Source organism: Ceratotherium simum, chromosome 18, assembly GCF_057802395.1.
Source record: "Ceratotherium simum simum isolate JZ-2026a chromosome 18, ASM5780239v1, whole genome shotgun sequence".
Taxonomy (NCBI): domain Eukaryota; kingdom Metazoa; phylum Chordata; class Mammalia; order Perissodactyla; family Rhinocerotidae; genus Ceratotherium; species Ceratotherium simum.
Genome location: NC_141917.1, coordinates 14371359 through 14394272, shown reverse-complemented (window position 1 = coordinate 14394272; position 22914 = coordinate 14371359). Strand labels below are relative to the sequence as shown.

The window sequence follows — 22914 nt, the reverse complement described above, 5'->3', positions numbered from 1 at the left end:
CATTAAACAACTCCTCATTGCCCATTCAAGCCAGCCCATGGCAACCACCTTTCTACTTTCTGTCTCTATGAGTTTGAGTACCCAAGGTACTTCATTTGAATGGAATCATATAATATTTATCTTTTTGTGACTGGCTTATTTCAGTTAGTGTAATGTCTTCAAGTTTCATCCATGTTGTAGCATGTGTCAGAATTTCCTTCCTTTTTAGGGCCAAATAATATTCCACTGTATGAATATACCACATTTTGCTTATCTATTCATCCATTGATGGATACTTGAGTTGCTTACACCTTTGGCTATTGTGTACTTAATATTTTTTTATACACCCTGTAGAAAGTAAAGTTTGAAAAACCATTCATGGCTCAGTAGGAATATACAAAAGAGAACAAGAATGTGCTTGGAGAACGTGGATTTAAGGAAAACCTTGAGAACAACAGATCCAGGACATGTTATAAGTGTATGTAGGTTAGGTCTCTCTTTGCTTAGAGTATTTAATATGGTCTAAACTTAATTTTTTTAGAATATACATTTTGTATGTTGGAAGCCCCAAGCACAAAATAGAAAGGATCCCAACAGTGACTCCTACATTCTTAGAAAGAGTCACATTGGAATATAGCCATAGACCACTAAATGCTTGATCTTTTAAAATCTAGTGCAGCTGTTTATTTTATACTTAAGTGATCTCTGTACACCCAGTGAGGAGAAGGGTCCTGAACATTTTTGGGACAGGGGAATTCAACTCACAGTCTGGTTTAAAGATACAAAGTGCTCATGGGGCGTGAAGAATTGTCGCGTGGTTAAGGACAGGCAACTTTGTAAGTTACCTTAATGGTGAACGTTTTAAGCAGTTGAAATGCAGTATCATTTTGAAATTTTTTATTTGATGCATTATATGGTGTGTGGAATGAAAAGTAGAATAAAAGCCTGGTTTGGTATCTTCTGTTATCTATACAGCAAAGCTATCTTTTATCTGCAAACTCTTTCAGTACCTTCCGCCTTTCCTCCAACATAGCAGGACCCAGGAGGAAAAGCCTTCAGCCTTTTATCACAGGAGATTTAGAGCCACCCTCAAATGGTACCCCTGGGGCACGTGGCAAAGTTGAGAAGCGGGGGATGGAGGCTCGGTGGGAGCTCGGGAGCCTGGGGTGATGTTAGTGGAGATTAGAAGATGCCTTCAGGGCGGGCATCATTTTATGGGCTGAGAGCCTGAGTGACCAAAAATCCTCAAGAGAAGATTAAATGAGGTACACTACCCTGGGTTTTAGAACATGAAGGCATGTGCTGCATGCTTCCAGAACTTTTCCATCAAAATGCAAAAAATTTAGGCTTTCTTGCATAAAGCGATGAAAGTTATTAGCAATATTTATATGGAATTTATAATTTCTCGACAATGTGTAATAATAAAGGACCATGTTTTCTTCGTCGTAACTCGCTAATCTGATGGAAAGATGAGAAATGCATCTTCAGTATTTTGTTGTGAAAGTCGGACCGGAAGATGAAGTTTTAGGAAAAGCTTACGACCACCAGAGCCATGGCAGTCATTTCGCGCGAGTAAGTTCTTCTTAGAACTAAACCAACTTTGGATTTTGTCTTTCACCCCCAAATTATGTGCCTTTTGAGGCCATTTGTGAACGTGCTCTGTTTTCATGGCGTGCCCTGTTCTCTTCCCTCCTGAAAGATGGCAGCTCAACAATGGAGCAGTCTTTAGGCGTGTTGGAATGATTTTTCTGAGCCGGAGGTACTAGTGGGGCCTCAGCTCACAGGCCAGCTCTGACTGTGTGACGGTGACTGAGCTCCGTGGGGAGAGGTATCGTGATGTGTTAGTGGGTCCACCACGTGTGACCACCAGTGACATATCTGCCAGTTCTGCGGGCTGCCTTTTTGCTGAATGTCTGCTGTTCAGAGTGCCGGCTTCCCTTCTCCAGAATCACTGTGGATTTGGGTGGGAGGACACATGTGTTGTCTGTAACGGCCGCAGCCACTGACCCCGTTGTCGTCCTGAAACACTTTAAAACGATTTCACTGAATGAAGTGCTATGTGAATTACTTAAAAACTAAACTAGGCGTCAGACCATTTTGGATGTTCTGTCTTCATCTTTGCTAACAAGCTTAATGCCCAGGGGTCTTCTCCCACGTACAAAACCTGTGTCATCCACACTGTCAGGATGAGCAGTATCTTAAGGGAGGCTGTACGACTAGTGAGTTCCCCGACTAGGAGGGGGTGGCATGCCTGTGAGGTTTTGACCAAAATTAATCACTTTCAAAGGAAAGCTTTTGTGAAAAGGTTATGATGTTTTTAGTGAGTAAAGCAACACTTTAAAAAAAAAAAAAACTCATCTCAGAATTTTACAACTATACAAACATGTTATGAACAGGCCGTGCAAAATTTTCAAGATATGGGCATATCATTTTTTTTAAAGGGTCTGTTAATGATGGGTTAATATCCTAATATTAAGTTAATTAAATTTAATAATCAACTTGATGCCCTGACTGTGGCTTTTACGTTTTACTTGTAACTGAAAAAGAGGATCGCAGGGTACCTACCTAGCTATATGAAGAGAGACGACATTGATGACTTCTCCCAAAGTAGGAAAAAAGTAAGAACATATTTCACAGAAAAATGAACATTTTTGATATTTTACAGAATAAAAAAAATAATAATCATACAACTACCAAAAGGGTAGAAATAGGCTTGACATTTTAGATGAAGTAGAGGAAGGGGCCAGACACCCAGAGCCTCACACACTGCCTCCCTCCCTCCCTCCCTCACCTCTGCAAATCGTTGACATAAAAGAAGGCACTGGAATGCCTGTGGTCAAGGTGTTGATGGAGGATGTATGGCATCCTCCAGGGAAGCAGGTGGTTCTCTTCTCCTTTAGAAGTAGGATACTTTCCTTCCCCAGAGGAAAAAGCAGCTTCCATCTTTCCGTCTCTGCCAAGTCTTCCCCACAGTGCTCTGACAGGGAAAAATGGGCTTTCTAGAGAGTCGAAGTTTCCGGGAACCCAAACATTTACCCATGAAAGCATCACATCTTTTTTTTTAATTGAGGTGAAATTCACATAACATAAAATCAACCACTTTCAAGTATCCAGTTCAGTAGCATTTAGTACCTTCACAATGTTGTACAACCAGTACCTCTATTTACTTCCAAAATATTGTCATCACCCCAAATGGAAACCCTGTACCCACTAAGCCATCGCTCCCCGTTCCTGCCTCCTCACCCCTGCCATATTATAACTACCAGCAATCGTTCTGTTTCTGTGGATTTACCTATTCTGGATGTGTGAACTTTTGTGTCTGGCCTCTTAAACTTAATGTAATGTTTTCATGGTTAATCTACATTGTAGCAAGTATCAGTGCTTCATTCCTTTTTGTAGCCAAGTAATATTCCATTGTATGGATATACCACATCTTGTTTACCCATCTATCTGATGATTGACATTTGGGCTGTTTCCACCTTTAGGCTATTGTGAATAATGCTGCTATATATTTGTTGGAGTCCCCGTTTTTTTTTCTTTGGGGTATATACCTAGGAGTGGAATCATTGGGTCATATGGTAATATCTCTTTTATGTTTTAATATTTTTTTGGTTCAGAATGTTTCCAAAACATCTTATAGACCTCCCTACATTTGAAAACAGTTACACGGTACATGCAATACTTTGCTTGATGTTCCTGGCAGCAGTCACGATGAATATAAATGATTACAAATTGCTATAATATGGTACAGATGCTCTCAGGATGTTTGGACTTTCTGTCTAGTGTTTCTTGCTTTTCTTTTTCTCTGCTGCGTGGCCATGCCTTGCCAATGAATGGGAGAAGAGAAGACTCTGGAATTAGGTTACCTGGGCTCAAATCTCATCTCTACCATTTACTGGCTGTGTGACTGTACACAATTTTTTTCTTTTTTTTTTTGTGAGGAAGGTCAGCCCTGAGCTAACATCTGCCAATCCTCCTCTTTTTGCTGAGGAAGACTGGCCCTGGGCTAACATCCGTGCCTGTCTTCCTCCACTTTATATGGGACACCGTCACAGCATGGCTTGACAAGTGGTGCATCGGTGTGCACCCAGGATCTGAACCGGGGAACCCCAGGCCGCCGCAGCGGAGCACGTGCACCCAACTGCTTGCGCCACCGGGCCGGCCCTCGTACACAAAATTTTACCTCTATGGCTCAGTTTCCTCATCTGAAGGATAGGTGTAGTAATTCTGTGAACCTCCTGGGGTTATTGTGAGTGTTAAAGGGTCAGGTCTTGTGAATTTGTCTGCTGCCATAACACCATATCATTGGGTGGCTTAAACAACAGAAATTAATTTTCTCATAGTTCTGGAGGCCAGAAGTCCAAGATCAAAATATCCAGCAGGGTTGGTTACTGTTGAGGCCTCTCTCCCTGGCTTGCAGATGGCTGCCTTCTTGCTGTGTCCTCACATCATCTTTATCTGTGCACACGCGTCTCTGGTATTTCTTTGTGTATCCAAATTTCTTCTTATAAAGGACACCAGTCAGATTGGATTAGGACCCACCCTTATGGTTAACTTAAACATCTCTTTAAAGGCTCTATCTCCATGTATAGTCTCATTCCGAGGTAGTTTCAACATGTGAATTTGGGGGGGACACAGTTGAGCCCATAACACTCTGTAAAGCCCTTGGCACCGTGCACGTGCTCTGTAGAAGTGGACTGGTGGGTGGTGGTGGTTGTAGCTTTCCACTTCCACCTCCTCTGACTTGCTTCTTCAGTTGTGTCTGAGCCTGGAAACCACATAACCAAACCTCATTAGTGTTGCTTGCAGAAGTACAAGTGAATAGTTATGTCCATATGGAGGAGGCATAAGGCTCTACCCTTTAATAACTCTGTAGCCTCTGTTCTGCTGCTCTGAAGATTTTGCTTAATTTCTGGCCTGGATTTTGTCCCAGAAAGGTAAGATTGTCACTCAGCTAAGTTCCAGATAAGTTATATGGCACTTCATGAGATGTTTGAGATTACTGAAAGAACACCTAGTATTTTCAAAATGGTCTTGTTAATTTTTAAAATTTGTGGCTCAACAGACATAACATAAAATTTACCATTTTCACTGTTTTTAAGTGTACCTTTTAGTTCATTAAATACATTTGCAATGTTGTGCAGCCATAACCACTAGCTACCTCCAGAACTTTCTCCCCATCCCAAACGGAAACTCTGTGCTCATTAAACAATGACTCTCCATTCCCCTTCTCCCAGCCCCTCTGTCTCTCTTGTCATTTCTTGAATCCTGCCATTTCCTAATGGCCACCTGATGAGGAAGGAGGCTGGAACTGGACAGTGCTTTGTGCTCGGGACAGGATTAGGAGGTCACCGGGATTAGGAGGTCACCGGAGAGCAGGGATTTGGGCCTGGGCTTCACCATCTTCTTTCTCTTGTTTACCTCTCACTGCAAGCCTTCCTTGAAATGGCTTCAATCATTTGTTAAGAATGACAACATTTTTACCAAAAGATATAGGAAAAATGCATGTAGTGGGGAAAAGTCATCTTTCCCCTTAATTCACACTCAGGTGGATTCTGTTAGAGCTCAGACAGGTGGCTTTGGGGAGATGTGGCAGCTCCTCCTTTCCCAGTGTGGACCAGCATGGAGCTGCATCCAGACTCTTCCGTCTCTGTCCCAGCGTGGGTGGAGGCGAGAGGGCTTTGTCCAGCTACCACTCCCCCACCCAGTGCCGTGTGTAACCCGGTGTCGCTCTGTCTCCCCACCCCGTGTGCTTGCAGACCTACATCGGCTCCATCATCGCCTCCGTGAACCCCTACAAGACCATTGCCGGCCTGTATGAGCGTGCCACCATGGAGCGGTACAGCAAGTGCCACCTGGGGGAGCTGCCCCCCCACGTCTTCGCCGTCGCCAACGAGTGCTACCGCTGCCTGTGGAAGCGCCACGACAACCAGTGCATCCTCATCAGGTAACCAGCCAACCAGGAGGCTAGCAAAGGGCTGGAGAGGGGACCGTTTGGAGAGCTGGTGTTAGAACCAAACCCGGTGGTGTGTCTACCAGCAACTCTTTCTCAACGAGCTCCCAAAACACAAAACCTGCTTAGAACATTCATGAAAAAAATTTCAATAAGTACCTGAATTTCTCAGATATAGTTTTCTATTTTGAATAGCTTGATAACTACAGCCTTCAGAAGACTCGAGGAGCTGACTTAGGTAAGCAAGATGGACCACATTTGTCGGCTCTTGGCCTCAGAATAATTACTCTGGTTTCATTTCTTTTTTTTTGTTTGCCTTAATTATTCTTCGGTTTATTCCATTGAGACATGGTCCTTCTATCGATTTAAGGAAATGTTGCATAGTTCTTTCAAATTTAAAATGCTTTATATATTCCAGAGTGCTAGTCAGAATCCTTATATATTTGAGCAAGATTCCTTTTTTCCCTAATATAAAATTACTCTAGATAGAATCTCCCAAATTTAAGAATTTTTATTGATTTTAATTTTATATTCCTAAAGTTTACCTTTGAATTAGCTACCAAAAAGGGACTTACTTTGTATATGTTAAGGAAATGATAGAAGGTTATACTTATTTCAATTAATTTTTTTGGCGAGGGAGAAGGGTCTTGGCTTATCTATTTCAGTCAAGTCTTATTTATTAAACTACTAGAAGCCCCACTATCAAAACTATTACTAGGAACTGTCTAAAAAAGGAATAGAATGTATTTCTTTAAAAATATTTCTCAATTTTTATTAACTAATTCAAATTGGCCTCATCACCTATATTGCTGTAACATCCTATTGGATCTTCTCATGAATTCTTTATATTGGAATCGTGTTCTAGTGACAATCAAAACACTGCTGGCTGATATCCAGAGCAGACATGCAGAATGTCACTTTCCGTGAGGTTTCCATGGAATATCCAAGCACTTCATTCATTTGTCCTTCCAGGCGTTGATTCATGGAGCACGGCTGTTACTGAGAACCGGTAGTATACTAAAACTGCTGCTGTGGAAGAAGATTTTGACATCTGGTTTAGGTTGCTTTCTAGTCCCAACTTGTGGCAAAACAATTATTATATTATTTCAAGAGGAAAGGGAAAGGAAAAGGGTGTTTGGATTTGGGAGGACAGCAAATAAGACCCTCGTCTCCCCCTCTGGATTTCCAATTCAATGGAAATAAGGCACGGGAGACAGATGGAGAGCCATATGTCAGCTTCAGACTTCCAGCCAATCGGGCTTGCTAACCATGGCAGCCCCAAATTAGGCAGGCAGACTCACCTGGTCATGGATCCGGGCAGGTAACTGGTGGCCACAAACACGGTGGGAAACCAATTTCCAGATGGTGAGGAGCAGACCAGCCCTTCCCCCTAGTTCACCTGTCGGAGAAGCCATTCCTGCTCCTGTGGGGAGGGAGGGCACGTGGGACATGCAGACGTGCCAGAGGAGGCCCCTCTTGGCAACCCCAGGAAAGGGAAATGGAGGACCCCCCAACCGAGGACATTTGTGAGGTGCTCACACTGTCCCGTGTGGTATCTGAAGATGGGTAAGAAATATGGCTGACAGTTTTTGAAGGGTTACTGTGTATTGGACACTGTGACAAGAACGTTTCCGGCATCAACTCATTGAACCTTCCAACAGCTCATTGACGTGGGTGCTCTGTGATGCTATCTACAGGTGCTGCACACGGAAAACTGCTTTCAGGGACTGTGTTCTTCTGACTGGCAGTTTTTACCCATTACTCTTGTGTTTTTGTAACAAATCAGAATTATATGAATGTGGCAGAAGAGTGCCTTCTTGTCATTCATTTTCTCGCGCTCTCTCTGCCTGCCTCTGTCTGCCTCTTTCTCTAAGAGGAGGGGAAGCATCGGGGTGGATATACTCTCTTCTCTTCTTCACCTTAATGGTACTAATGTCTGGGCTGCGGAGACAACTTGGATAGAGGGACTGTTGGTTTATTCAGTTAAGTAAATATGAATCGTTATAATTTGCAACTAATTGAAATGAAGCTACTTGCTTAATATATTTAAAAAAACCCCAAAAAAGCAGAGCTTTTAAGAGTCACGTTCCCAATAAAGTAACTTGCCTTATGACTAGTGGCCTTTTTCAGATGACTTCACTGAAGTTCAGAAGTTAGAATTTAAGATCACTGTTTCAGCACACAGAATATAATTTAATAAGATTAACAGAAAGAAAGAAGAACAACTTAATCTATTTTAAGAAGATGGAATTGTTTTCCAGACTTAGGTCCCTAAATATTTGCCATTGATAATTGCTTGTATTTGTGACTTTCAGTGGGCAAAATGAGAGCATGACTAATATATCACTTGCTAGACAGAGCAGCTTAGGGAGCAAGTGCAAAATCAAATGAGATCATTGTGCATGTATATGTGTGTGTGTGTGTGTGTGTAATAAAACGGAAATGGATTGGCATTTTCATGCCGAAGACTGTGGTATTTAGAAATAAGGTGGGGGGTGTGGGGCTGGGTGAAGGGGGAGGGAAGTGGATCCCAGATAGAAAGCTCCCATTGTGTAATACTGATGTGAAAAGAGTAGCTGTGTTTATCTAAATTAACTCAGGGAATGGAGTCTTGAAGAATAGATTTCTCATTAAAATGTGTTTTGGTTTTTAATAGATCTCTCCAGCACTTTTTTTTTTTTCAGTGGAGGTTGGGGCTGTGGGAATTAAGAGAAAATTGAGTATAAAAATAAAAATTGGTGTGTACAGAAGCCCTGCTTAGATTTCCTCAGGCTTGATCCGCCCCCTGGTGGATATAACATGTTTTACTACTTTTAAAACATTCTCATGCGAATACCTTTAAAACCAGACAATAAGCCTATTTGGAACTAGACATGACGTCATAGATCAATTTTTCTCTCACTTTGTGAGCCTGTGTCCCTTGGCCGAGGTCCCCAGTTAGTTGGTAGCAATGCCACGTCTCTAGGCTTCTAGTCCAAGCCTCTTTTCTTGGTCTCGCTTTCAAGGTTGTTACCTCTCAAGCTCTTGTTTTGTCTTTTTGTGGACGTTTAAATGAATGTTTATGCTATTATAGTTTTTAAAATATAAATATATAAGTTTAAAACTGGCTTGAATTTTTTTCATCTAACTGACAAGGTCAGCGTTTGATCTTGGTTGGTCTAGCACATTTTACAGTGACTTCAGTTTTTCACACATTGTATTGGGCAGGCAGAGTTTAGTTTATTACGGTCTTTTCAGTATATATGACCTTTTAAGATATTTAGTGTAGGCAAGGCCTGTGGCTAATTCATCTATGAAGCTCACTGCTCAGGACAAGGTGTGGTAGGGGCCAACGTTCAACAGATGTCAATCAAAGGAAGGATTTCCAGGGTGACTGTGAGTTTAGGACTTTCGCTTGCTTTGCATATTTTGGTTTTCCAAAACTGGAGTGATTTTGTCTTAACCATGTCTTTTATATTCTGAAATGATAATTGAGTGTTTGGTCTTTTTCTATTTCTAGTGATATATTTAGAAGTGATTGAATTGGAACAGTGAACAAAACTTGTGGCCTGGAGCCAGCCCTGATGGCCTAGTGGTTAAAGTTCAGAGCACTCTGCCTCGGCAGCCTGGGTTCGGTTCCCAGTTGCAGAATCATACCACTCATCTGTCAGTAGCCATGGTGTAGCAGTGGCTCACATAGAAGAACTAGAAGGACTTACAACTAGAATATACAGCTGTGTACTGGGGCTTTAGGGAGGGAAAAAAAAATGAGGAAGATTGGCAACAGATGTTAGCTCAGGGTGAATCTTTCCCAGCAAAAAAAAAAAAAAGTACTCTATTAAAACAACCACAAACAAAACAAAACAAAACAAAACTTGTGTCCTGGGTGAGAAAGGCACCCAGCAGAATAAGGCGTGGATCAAGCTTGCTCATGTGATATGGCAGGTTACGTGCTAGGCTTTGGGGATTAAAGAATAAGACCCAGTCACTGCCTTTCAGGAACGTCTACTCTGAAGGGAAGAAACTGATGTAAATAAGTAATTTGAAGACAGCCTGCCAAATGCTATAATAGAAACGTGTACATGGTTGCTCAGAGAAGGTGGTAATAGATGCTCAAAAGGAATAAAGGAAATATTTCATAGAGAAAGTGACATATGATCATGAGTCAAACAGTATGTAGGAATATGGCCAGCACAGAGGGGAGGAAGGGCACGGAAGCATTTGCAAAAACGTAGATATTTGGAAAACAAGGATAATAGGAAATGGAAAGTATGCCTATAAAGCTATGGGATATGCTAAGGGACATGAGGGAGCTGGGATTGGAAAGGCAAAGAAAGGGAACTGACATTCATCTAGAAAGACTAATTTGTGTGTAATCCTCAAGGAAGCCCAAGGGACAATTTCTGTGGGAAGCTGAGGCCTGGAGCTGTCAAGTGACGTGCCAAAGAGGTTTCGCTATAAGCAGCAGACACAGGATTTGAAATTCAGTCTCCCTGTGTACGTTTCAGAAGAGAATCCTATTTGTTGGTGCAGGGTTGCACCTTAAGGGCTTTGTCCTACTTGCTAAGACCTTTGGACTAAATCCTCTGGGCAGTAGAGCAGCTTCCTAAGTCTTCTAGCAAGCGAGGGAGGGAGTGATCCATGTATATTTTGAGAAAAGTCATGTGAACCAGGGGAATTTGATTCATACGATGGAGAATGTTTGTCGGGTGTCAGCAAGGTATTCTGTGAAGGGCCAGGGAGTATATATTTTAGGCTTTGTGGGTGAGACCGTCTCTGTTACAACTACTCAACTCTGCCCTTGGAGTGCAAAAGCGCTCGTAGACAGTAAGCAAATGAAGGGCCGGGCTGTGTGGCAATGAAACTTTATTTGCAAAAGCAGGCAGCAGGGCAGATTTGGGGGCCATAGTTTGCTGACACCTGCACTGGACTGGAGCCTGTGGGGTGGATAAAGGGCCCTGTTCACCTCAGAGGTCCTTTTCTTCATGTATGCTCCAGATCCTTCCTTCCTGCTTTCCTGGGGACTTTGCTCTGTCTTTAGCCTCCCTGCGCCTGATTCTCTGAACTCTCCCTTTCTACTGGATCATTGGCATTATCATTCAGAAATTTCTAAAATGTTTCATCTTTAAAAAAGAAAGATACACCTTTGATTCCACAGCCCCCTTACACCACACATTACCCCCTCTCCTCCATGGGGCCCCATCAGTCTGGGTTTCTTCCTTGTTCTCTGGTCACTCCTCAGCTCCTCAGTCACTTTCCACCTCCTCATCTTCTAACCAACCTGCCTTTCCTTCTCTGGGTCTGCATGACTCCCCAGACTTAAACGCCTACCCGCTCCAGTTTCTTCTCTAAGTTCCAGATATATGTCCCAGTGCCCCTAAGGTGTCATCACAGAACTGTCTCATGGACATCTCAGGGTGGTGTGTCCTAAATTCATCCTGTTTTCTCCCAGAAATGTGTTCCTCCTCTCATGCTTCTCATCCTTAGCAAGTAGATTCTCCATCATACCAGGTCCCTAGCCTGAGATCAAGAAGTCATTCTTGGATCTAGAAGTCATTCTCCCCCAGACCTCCCATATTAAGGTAAAATCGCATACAGTAAAGTGTACCGATCTTCCATAGACAGTTCGATGTGTTACCAGCACCTAGATCATCATCCTGGGCTCTCAGGCGTCATTCCTCATGCCTCCTGTCACGTACCACCCACCCTGCTGACCAGGGCCATCAGCGTCCCTTCCTGTCTCCCTCCATAGTCCCTCCTGGGGCCTTTCCCTTCTCATCTCTGCTGTCCCCTCTCTCATTACCCTTCTGCACTCACATCTCGTCTCCCTGTGCCCTCTCTCGCCTCCCTCTATCCGTTCTCCACACTCCATGCTCCACACAGACTGATCTTTAAAACCTTGAACTGATCATGACACTCTCCTGCTTAACAACTGTCTTATGACTTTCCATCCTCCCTACGAAAAATTCTCAAAACTTTTAATATGGCCTCTGAGGCCCCATATCAGTGCTTTGAGTTCTTTTTCTTTTTCTTTTTCTTTTTCACTATTATCTTCATAAAGTTTTTTAACAGGATAAGCTCCTTCGAGTTCATCTGGGTGAACACGTTTTCTCTGAAGCCCATGTTTGTGTTTTCAGTCATGTTGGCGCCGAGGGTTAGGACGATAATTGCCATGGACTAATGAGAAAAATGTAGGACTGGCTATGTAAGTGATGTGTTTGCCGTAAGGGAAGGTGGAATAACATCGTAATTGCTGTACACGTTACTGTTTTACAGTGGCTGAAATAGAGGAATAGCTGGAACATGAGTCACCACACAGTCTGTGGTAGAACAGGCGCCCCAGGCTCAAAGAGGAGCAATGAGGCTGTCACGGTGCAAAGCGCTCTTCAGTCTGAGCCAAACGACGTTAACCAGAGGGTTAAACTAGTCTTGTTAATTTGGATTTCATGGGTGTTATGTTTTGTTTGTATTTAATTCTTAAATTTATTTTGGCTTAATAGTTCTGTGATTACGATAAGCAAAGTATATACCTAATTATATATCTTATTCTACTGCTACAATATATATGCTATGTATTATACAGCATATATCATATTATACAGTCCACCAAACTGTTAACTCAGTTCTACCACCATCTATCTGGAGATAGTGTCAGATCCCACAGGTTAATGGCTCAGTTTTACAAGGTGCCAGCCCCCTCCTTCAGTTGCAATTCCCGAGCAAGTTGTCACCTGTGCTTCTGATCCACCAGCTATAGATCAGATGTATCAATGACCCCTTCTTTGGGTGTGATGAACTTGCTAGAGAGGCTCACAGAACTCAAACATTTTACTTATGAGATCACCAGTTTGTTACAAAAGGATAAAACTCAGGAACAGCCAGATGGGAGAGAGGCATAGGGCAAGGTATGGGGAAAGGGTGCAGAGCTCCCATGAATCTCCCCCGAATTTCCATGTGTTCACCAACCCAGAAGCTCTCCAAACTGTCCTTTTGGGGTTTTATGGAGGCTTCGTTACATAGGCATGATTGATTAAATCATAGGCCATTGGTGATAGAACTCAACCTCCAGCCCCTCTCCCCTCCCCTTAGGTAAGGGGAGGGCAGGAACTGAAAGTTCCATCCCTCTAATCATGTAGTTGGTTCCCCTGGCAACCAGACCCCCAACTTTTGGTTACCTAGGGGCTTTCTAAAAGTCATCTCATTAACATAACAAAAGACTTAAAAACAATTGCTCTCCTCACTTAGGGAAATTCCAAGTGTTTTAGGAGCTCTGTGCCAGGAAAGGGACAAAGATCAAGTATGTATTTCTTATTATAAGTCACAATATAACACGTGTATAACTTGTAATATATAATGTATTGTGTGTATATTGTGTCTGTTATATATATCATTATAATGATGGTTAATTTGAAAGTGTTGGGGGGCTGTGATTCATGATCTTCCCCACCACCCTACTCCCCTGGGTAAAAGAACCAGTTCCGTACTTGACTGGGAAACAGTGGCCTCTCAATAGGATCACAGAACTGTCCCTTCAATTCCCCCGATTCTGGCTGTGCAGGCTGCTTTCCCTTCCGCCAGGGCACCCAACAGTTTCCTCTTGCTGGGTCTTCCTCCTCTCCCTTCCCCTCCCCGTCCTTCACTGTTCACCCACTTAACTCCTGTGCATACCTTCACATTTCCATCCAAATATCATTTCCCAGAAAGGTCTTCACTGAACCTTTATCCTCCATCTAAATCATGAATCCTCCTGTCTCCTGAGATTTATACTTGACAGCATTAACCATACTTTGTGATTCTGATCTCTCCCTGCTGTTGGATCATAGACGAATACTGGGCGAGCCCTTAGTGCAGCCTGACAGTAGCAGGTGAATATTTAAGGAGCGAAGGAATACCTGTGGAGATGCTCTCTCTCCAGTGCTTCAAAGATCACCTTGGTTTGACCCTCAATGAGTGGTTTTCATGGGGATGTTGAAGTTGCATCCCCTTGAAAAGTCACGTGGAGGGAGGCATGAGAGGAGAGGATAAAAGTGAACTACCTGCAGAGAATCCTGTTACCTTGACATGAGTGACATCTAGCATATTGCTGGGTTTTAACAATTTGTTAGTAATTTAAGTATTTTTATTCTTTGCCTTATTCATGTAACACTATGGCCCCACTTCTTGTCTGCTGGTGCAGTCCTGTCTGAATTATGTAGAACTACCTCCAGGAGCAGTAGTTCCCAAATCTGGCTTCATAGTAGAATCATCTGGAAAATTTTTTAAACTACTGATGACTGAGTTCTACCCTTATAGGTTCAGATTAGGGCTACATTAGGTGATGCTAATGTGCAGCCAAATTTGCGAACTCCTGTTGCAGAGCACTGTACAAATCTGAGTTTCATTTTTGTTTCAAGTTTTACTTATATATCAAAAAAGGTATACTTAAAGATGCTTGAAGAAAATGTGCTACAGTGAGAAAAAATATGGCTGAAAATATGCTACAATGAGAAACAGTATGGCTGAAGATCTTGTTTATATCATGTTAACCATGACTAACCATGACTGGTTAACAACAGCGAGAGTCCTGTGTTTTCTTCTCCTTGACCAAGTCTTTGCTGTCAAGTTTCAACAGTATCTTCTCCATGATTGTATTTTTGCCGTGTTATGTTGGTCAAGGTAGACTAATTGCTGTAACAAACGGCCCCCAAATCTCAGGAGCATAACACAGGAATGGTTTATTTTTTGCTCATTTTGCAGCCGCATGTGGGCAGGTGAGAGTCTTGACTTGACTCCACATGTTACTTTGTTTAGGAGATGTGTCATCCCCGAGGGCCCCAGATGGCAGGCGTGGAAGATAGAGAGCCCAGAGGACCAGGAAGGGGATTTTAGCCATCAGACATGGAGAGGGCATATATCCCTCTTACTCAGTTGTTCAATCTCCCTCTTGTTTAATTGGCCACATGCAGTCCCTGTTACTGATTACTGTCCTGACTGCACAGGAGGTTGAAATGTCATCTACTTCTGTGTGCTGCAGGATAAAGAGGTGGGTTTGGGGAACGCTTAACATTATTTCTGCCTCACACGTTTTAACTAGAGAACTTATCCCTTTAAGTTTTGTTTTAAAACAATTTCATCATTAACAACTGCTAGGTAGATGTACATTTTTTAAAACTCTGGAGAATTATTTATATCTCTTCTTGCCACTTTCCCTTAGTTTCTGTTACTCATTCGCTGCATCCTTGCCAAATGCCTCCTGTGTGCCAGCCACTGGGCAAGTCAGGTGCCAGTGATGCAAAGATGAATGCTAAGCCCTGTACTAGGAAAATTCTGGTTGCCGATAACGGAAAACCCAACCAAAGTTGGCCAAAGTTGGCCTGATTTGCATGGGCCTTTATTATCTCAGACAACACCAGGCAGGGCAGTTTCGGGGTTGTGGATTCAGCCACTCCCGCTGGGCACTTCTCTGATTTTCTTGGCTTTCGCTTTATGATCTCGAGATAGGTGTGGATTCCCAGGTATTTGTTGTCTGCAGCAAGGGAGGCGTTTCTGCCTGGCCTCTTTTGTGTGTGTGCAAACCTTCCCAGGAGCCCTCAGCACACTTTGACAGTAAGTCTCTCTGGCTGAAATCCTGACATCTGCCCACAGCCAACCCTGTCACTTGCAAAGGGAATGGAATTACTGCATTTGGCTTAGACCGTTGGAGATTCCCCGGGGGCCTGCTGCACCCAGCCGGGCCAGGTGGTATCATCTCTGAGTCATTTCCTCTCCTTTTCTACATGTGCTTAATCATTTACCACATTTCCAGCAAAATTGCCCTTTCATAACTTCCCAGATCTTGGCACTCAACGAGGGCTTCTTCTTGAGAACTTAGGTGGAGCTCATCTGTTTCTCTTGCTCATTTGGCAGTTGTTCACCTGCTACCTTATGATATTGTTGGTATTGCTCTACTGTCACTTATGCCTTTAATTTACTTCTCTTGTAAGTTCTCTGCCTTTTTACTACTTCTATTCTCCCCATGGTACCGAGCATAGTGTCTTACACAAAAGTGATTAAGTTTCTCCTTCCTAATCTCTCTCATCTCCATACCTTCCTTTCCATATCTGGGACCTGACCACCACACACCTAGATGATAAGAGCAGCCAATCTCCCTGAAGGACCCCTCGCTCCTTCTAGAGCACTCTCTCCGGAGCTGTGTTCTTTATGGGCGACCTTGCTGAGCCCAGTCTTCACCTTTCGTCTCCTGGGGTTGCCTCTGAACCATCAAACTCAAGCCTTTCACCCTTCTTTCTCCCCTGCCTCTAATCTCCATCCAGCTGACCTAACCAGAATCCCACTCCCATATAGATCTTTCTAGGCTCTTCTGGTTTCTGTGCTTTTCACTCACATTGTTGTCCTACTCCATATCCTTTCACTTTTGTTTTTGCCCATCCTTTAAGTCACAACTCATACCTTACTTACTTCTCTCATTGGACTCCCCTCTGCATTGCGTTGCTCACTTTTCCTTAACTACCCCTAAAGCATGATCTCTGCTGGACTCAGACAGACCTGGTATTAAATTCTGACTCAGATGCTTAGCCACTGCCTCCTTCCTAGGATTATTTTGGGAATAAAATGATTTAGTTGGCTCCCCTCAATAATATTTATGAATGATTGTATTTGATGCACATGTACCTGCTTTAAGTTTCCCAGAAAGATACTGTTAATGTGCCCATTCATTTAACACATATTTACCGAGTACCTGCCACCAGCCAGGCGTCACTGAGGGGTCCAGGATAGTCTTGTGAACAAAACAAAGACCTTGCTCTTGCAAAGCTTGCATTCCATGAGAGGCACCGTCCCTCTTATTACCTTCACTTAGTAAAGGTAGTTCTGTTTACCTCATAGGCCAACAGAGGCATGTGTGACACAGACACAGGTGGCCAGCCAGAGAAAGGACTTTACTTCCTTGAACTCAGCTCTTGAGACGGGCGTTTTGATCTGCTCTTTCCCACTTTTCAACAGTTTTGTGGACGAATTGTAGTGACATTGGCCAAGCTGGTTTTTTAAACAGATTATCCTTTGAAGCAGAAACTTCTTCATTTTGTCTTTCAGTGGTGAAAGTGGGGCCGGTAAAACCGAAAGCACTAAATTGATCCTCAAGTTTCTATCAGTCATCAGTCAACAATCTTTGGAATTGTCCTCAAAGGAGAAGACATCCTGTGTGGAACAAGCTATTCTTGAAAGCAGGTATTTCTTTATCAGGTTTCTTGGTTCCAACTAATAGGGTTCTCTTTCCCCGCAGTATGGCTTGTTGAAGGCAGAGTTAAAATTAGTGGGTCTATTTTCTCTTTTTCTTCACTTCTCTATTGTAGTTTCTCAAGGAAAAGTCTTAACATACACGTAGCGATTTCTAATAACCTGAGCAACAACTTCTGACCTCCCATCGTTGGGCCTGGTTTGAGTTGGTGGGTGAGGGCTTCTGAGGAACGTTCCGCAGCCTCCTCCTACCAGAGAGCTCTTGACTAGCTTTTTGGAGGCCTTTGTTGTCAGCAGAAATTTCAGCCTCCAACCTCTGTGTAACAGGGGGCTTAGCACAGAGATGAGCAAGCCATTCCCGATTCAGTCCTTGGGAGGTGCCTTCTGAGCAGAATGGCATTTTAGTAGCCTCTCACGTGGCAGAAGATCAATGATACGTTCCATGGTAGTGAGCCTCAGAACTTTGAAGGAGGGCTGTGTGGTGAAGTATCATATGAATTTTTATTTAAAATATATAGTTGCTCAGTGTCTGATTTGTGCCTTATAAGATTTTAGAACCAATAGGGACTTGACAGATGCTATTATTTAGCAATTAGTCCAGGAGTCAGCAAACTACAGCTCACGCCCATATTTAGCAGGCTGTTTTCTTTTTTCTTAAGCATTCAAACTTTATTTTTTTTAATTGTAGTAAAATACACATAACATAAAATTTATAACTTGAAACATTTTTCACTCTATAGCTTAGTGGCCTTAAATACATTCACATTGTTGTGCAACCATCACCACCATCCGTCTCTAGAATGTTTTCATCTTCCTCCTGTGGCCTGTTTTTATAGATAAGGTTTTATTGGAACACAGACCCATTCATTGGTTTATGTATTGTTTATAGCTGCTTTCAAGCTATAGCGACAAAACTGAGTATTTGCTGCAGAGACCACGTGGCCTGCAAAGTCAAAAATATTTATTATCTGATGCTTTACAGAAAAAAATGTGCTGACCTCTGATCTAGTCTGACCACATTTTACAGCTGGAGAAGACCCAAAGAAGTTAAATGAGTTGCCCTCAGGACATACAACAAATGAAATTTCCAGGACTGAAACTTTTTTCAGTTCTTAGAATTGCGTGGGGGCTTTTTCTGTGCAGTCCCTGGCTTGTGCATATAAAGCCCAAGGACGAGCCATTGTGGTCTGCTTAACCCTGGGTAACCTCCTGTGCCTGCACAACCAGCTGTAAGATCTCTCCTTCAGAATGGATATACATTATAAACCCACTTCAGCAAGTGCTTTGAAAATCTGGCTCTGCTGTAAATAGACATCATCACCATAGGTCCTTTCGATTTCAAATTTTTCTTGCAATTGTATGTTTTGACCTTCGTGAGGAGTGTTCTCACTGTTTTCAGATCCACCCTCATTAACACGCTCCTGTCCTCCCTCCCTTCACAGCCCCATCATGGAAGCTTTCGGCAACGCGAAGACCGTGTACAACAACAACTCTAGTCGCTTTGGGAAGTTTGTCCAGCTGAACATCTGCCAGAAGGGAAATATTCAGGGCGGGAAAATTGTAGATTGTATCCTGTTTCATTTAGCTGTTGTCTGTAGTATTTGACTCTCTAAGTAGAAACTGTTCTTGCTTATCATAAGGACGGGTCAAGAATGTGGAATATTTCTTTCTAGTTCTACCTGGTTATTGCTCTATATGACTAGGCTTGACCTATTAATTATTCGAGGAGATAAAGAACCATTTTTTTTTCTTTTGGAAATCTCTGATAGTATTTCCATAATCTGAAAAATTGGATTCATGATCAAACCTCAGATATTTGTTTTTGAAATCAATTCTGTCACATAGTTTGGTACCTCCTAGGGCACCGTGTGTCACCCTTGAAATTGGATTTAGATGAAACAGTCGATGCTATGTTGGCTTGTCTTTTGGCACCGGAAGTCTCAATGTCAAAGGAACAGGGAATTGTAATGATTTGGGTAATAACAAAGAATAGAAAATTAAAGAGTAGGGCCGGCCCCGTGGCTTGGTGGTTGAGTGCGTGCGCTCCACTGCTGGCGACCCGGGTTCGGATCCCAGGCTCGCGCCGACGCGCTGCTTCTCCGGCCATGCTGAGGCCGCGTCCCCCATACAGCAACTAGAAGGATGTGCAGCTGTGACACACAACTATCTACTGGGGCTTTGGGGAAAAAATAAATAAATAAAATCTTTAAAAAAAAAAAAAAAAAAAAAAAAAGAAAATTAAAGAGTAATTTAGCGTGTCATATTTTTGTTTTGTTCCTTGACTTGCCATTGCTTTTCACATGAAGATTTATTAGAAAAAGTAAGTAAACATGATTTAATTCACATTTTCTTCCACAATAACAATTTGCAGAAATTATTGTCTTGTGTTAGTGAAGCAGAGGAAACATCTCTGAATAGAAATCTGATTTCTCTCCCCAGAACCGAGTAGTAAGGCAGAATCCTGGGGAAAGGAATTATCACATATTCTATGCACTGCTGGCAGGGCTGGAACACGAAGAGAGAGGTGAGTGAACTGGATGACAGCAGAGAAATGCAGATTCGCAACTCATTTTTCCTTTAAAAGTTATCACTAAATGAGAAGACGTCTGTCTGGACTTGGCGGATATTTCACCAATTGAAATGAAATGTATGAGAGTAGCAAAAGATGGTGAGTTCATTTTAGAGCCAAATAATGTACATGGGAAATCATCAGTAGAGAAATTTTGAATTTTTTGTTAGTTTTTAGAATCTTGATTCTTTTCTGATTTAAAGGATATTTATGAAAAATGTATAATGTATTACAACTGGTTTTACTTTTGTGTGTGTGTGTGAGGAAAATCAGCCCTGAGCTAACATCTGATGCCAATCCTCCTCATTTTGCTGAGGAAGACTGGCCCTGGGCTGACATCCGTGCCCATCTTCCTCCACTTTATATGGGATGTGCCATAGCAGGCCTTCACAACCGGTGCGTCAGTGCACGCCTGGGATCCGAATCTGCAAACCCTGGGCTGCAAAAGGGGAGTGCACGCACTTAACCGCTACGCCACCGGGCCGGCCCCGAGACTGGTTTTACTTTTAAACCACGCCCAAATAAAGCTAATTTCTAAACATAGGATTTTTAAGAGAAAATAATCAAAACAGGATCCTCATCAGTTATTTTTTTCAGTAACATTTTCTACCATCCCATCTAGTTTAATTAAATTCTATTTTCCCTAGATGATGATGAAGAAAGAATTTTTATCTTAATAGGGAACTATTAGGAGCATAGAATTATTTATGTACTTTATCATTTTTTTTTTTTTGCTTGAAGAAGATTCACCGTGAGCTAACGTCTGTGTCAGTCTTCCTCTAGTTTGTACGCGGGTCACCGCCACAGCGTGACCACCAGTGAGTGGTGTAGGTCTGCACCCAGGAACTGAAACTGGGCTTCGGAAGTGGAGTGTGCTAAACTTGACCACTAAGCCATGGGGCCGGCTCTTGTACTTTGTTTTTTAAAGTCACAAAGTGAAAACTCTTTTGGATTCGGTCTTTTCCTGGCTGGTCAAGTATTGATGTTACATTTTTATTTTTCTTTCTGTAGAAGAATTTTATTTATCTGTGCCAGAAAACTACCACTACTTGAGTCAGTCTGGATGTGTAGAAGACAAGACAATCAGCGACCAGGAAGCCTTTAGGGAAGTGATTGTAAGTTACTTCCTTATTTTCCCTTGTTAAGAGTGACAAGTTTCATTTTCTGTTTCAAAAAAAATTTTTTTTTTTTTTGATAAAAACAGAAGTAATTACATTTGCACCACTGTATGAGAATAGGTGCTTTCTTCTTGTTCCAAGTCGTGATAAAGACTATTCCTGACTGGAGGGGAATCCTCTCCTTAGAAGATGGGTGAATGTCTGTGACGTTCAGGACCGATGAGTGGTTGACTTGAAACAGCATATTGAAAAAAAGAACAAAAAAAATCACGGGCTTGGTACCGGAGCAAGCAGATCCCCTGTTTTTGAGCTTACAAGTAAAATTTTTTTCAATAACTGGTTCTATGGCTAAAAACAAATCTGTCAGCAATTAGACCAAGTACCTGTTAGGGTCTCATCTTGTTCTCACAGCCTAATTCTGGTAGCCGATTCTGATTGCACAAAGTAGCCCTCTTAAGACACTAGGTGTAGACGTGCAGTCTCTTGCAGTTCTCCAGTGTCACAGGGACTTTGGTATAAGGTGACTGCATTTAGGAAGCCTGGTCATCGAGCATTATTAACAGCCCTACCTGCTTGAGTGTGGCCAGTAGCTTTCGTCATTGTGGTCCTAATTCCTTTGCCAGTCGTTACTAGAACGGTTGGCTACAACAGATCTAGAGTTGGTTCATCATCATAAATGCAGCTAACATTGAGCACTTTATGTCGGCCATCTCTCTGGTTGCTCCTAGCAACCCTGTGAGGGTAGGAACTGTGGTTGTCTACACTCCATGACGCAGAGAGCTTGGTGACCAGCCAGACCACACACAGTACCTGATTGAGCCACTATCTAAACAGTCTAACTCTAAACCACGAGGGTGGGTCGTACCTGCTTTCAGTGCATCCCAGATTATCTTTCTAGTTCTTGTCAACAAGTCTCTATTCCATATCCACATTACTCTTGTAGATTGTTCGTTAGAGTGCCTTGTGGAATGAAATCAGTGTATTTTTTTTTAATTTTAAAGATAATATTTTTATTTATTCAACGTATTTTTTAAATAGATGTATATCACATATCATTTCTCCACGTCTAATGTATGTATCCTTAAATTGAAAATGAAATTAAAAACAGACTAAGCTATAATATCATGATCATCTTTCCCTCTGCCTTCCTTTTAAAGATATCACGTTCTACTATTTATAACACAGAGGGATACATCCCTTGCCATCTCTCCCTTCTTTACCCTGTTAACCAAAAGCCCCGTGCTGACAGCACCTTTGCTGTGTACCGTAGGCAGCCTGGGGTGTGACCCTGCAAATTGGATTTATGACATGTTTAAGTATTTTAATTTTCTTTCCCAGTTTTATTTTGGCCCCCTAGATTTCTCTCACTATTCAAACTTTCTTTATTCACAAGTCATTTATTACTATCTTTGCTGAAAAGATGGTGTTAGAATAAACATGAAAACTCATTCTTATTTTTGATGACTTGCAAAAAAAGACTTGTCTCAGGATTTTTGTTTTTTCTGTTTTGTTTTGTTTTTGCTTCTTTCTTGAAGCTGGAGAGGAATGCCTTGTGATAGAAGGGCATTGTGCCTGGTGACGGACGGACTCCTAATTATCTGAGTCCTAGTTTCACTGCAGGTCCCATACTGCCTAGCTCCCTGGCCACTAGGGTGCACTGGGCACTGAGGCCGTCCCTCGTCCCGGGAGTGCCTGCAGAAGGTACTCTGATGCTTCCCTCTTGGGGCATCCTTTTCTGATTCAGGATTGTTTGTTCTTTTTGATAGCTACAAGTAAACTTTTGGAGCTTGGCCTCGTTTCAGTGATTGCTAGCTTTTATTTTTAAATTGAAATGATAGGTTTTGGCATTTGAAATCTGGTCTTATGATGAAAGGATATATCATCTAGAAAGGAAGAGAAGTTTATACATGAAATTGACATAATGAATGTACACAACAAACTAATAAGAATTTTATTTATAGATCCTTAAATATTTACTTTGCAATTACTTTTTAGTGTTGGCTCATCAGAAATGTGAGCGAAAATCAGCAACATGTAATTTTTGCTATTATTTAACCTTCTTCTGGAAGTTCTAAGCAATGCAGTCAGAAAAGAAACAAAAA

At 42.2% G+C, this 22914-nt stretch overlaps 1 protein-coding gene across 2 annotated transcripts in view; it reads left to right on the top strand.

The window, feature by feature from the left end:
• Nucleotides 1-22914, top strand: part of MYO10 (myosin X) — a 214477-nt gene that overhangs the window by 103398 nt on the left and 88165 nt on the right. For both annotated transcript variants that reach the window (XM_004422691.3, XM_087443157.1), the window contains 6 exons: nucleotides 5739-5926; nucleotides 16982-17116; nucleotides 18568-18692; nucleotides 19432-19445; nucleotides 19565-19649; nucleotides 20706-20809. In XM_004422691.3, coding sequence (XP_004422748.1) covers nucleotides 5739-5926; nucleotides 16982-17116; nucleotides 18568-18692; nucleotides 19432-19445; nucleotides 19565-19649; nucleotides 20706-20809 — 651 coding nt within the window. The remainder of the gene's footprint in view (nucleotides 1-5738; nucleotides 5927-16981; nucleotides 17117-18567; nucleotides 18693-19431; nucleotides 19446-19564; nucleotides 19650-20705; nucleotides 20810-22914) is intronic.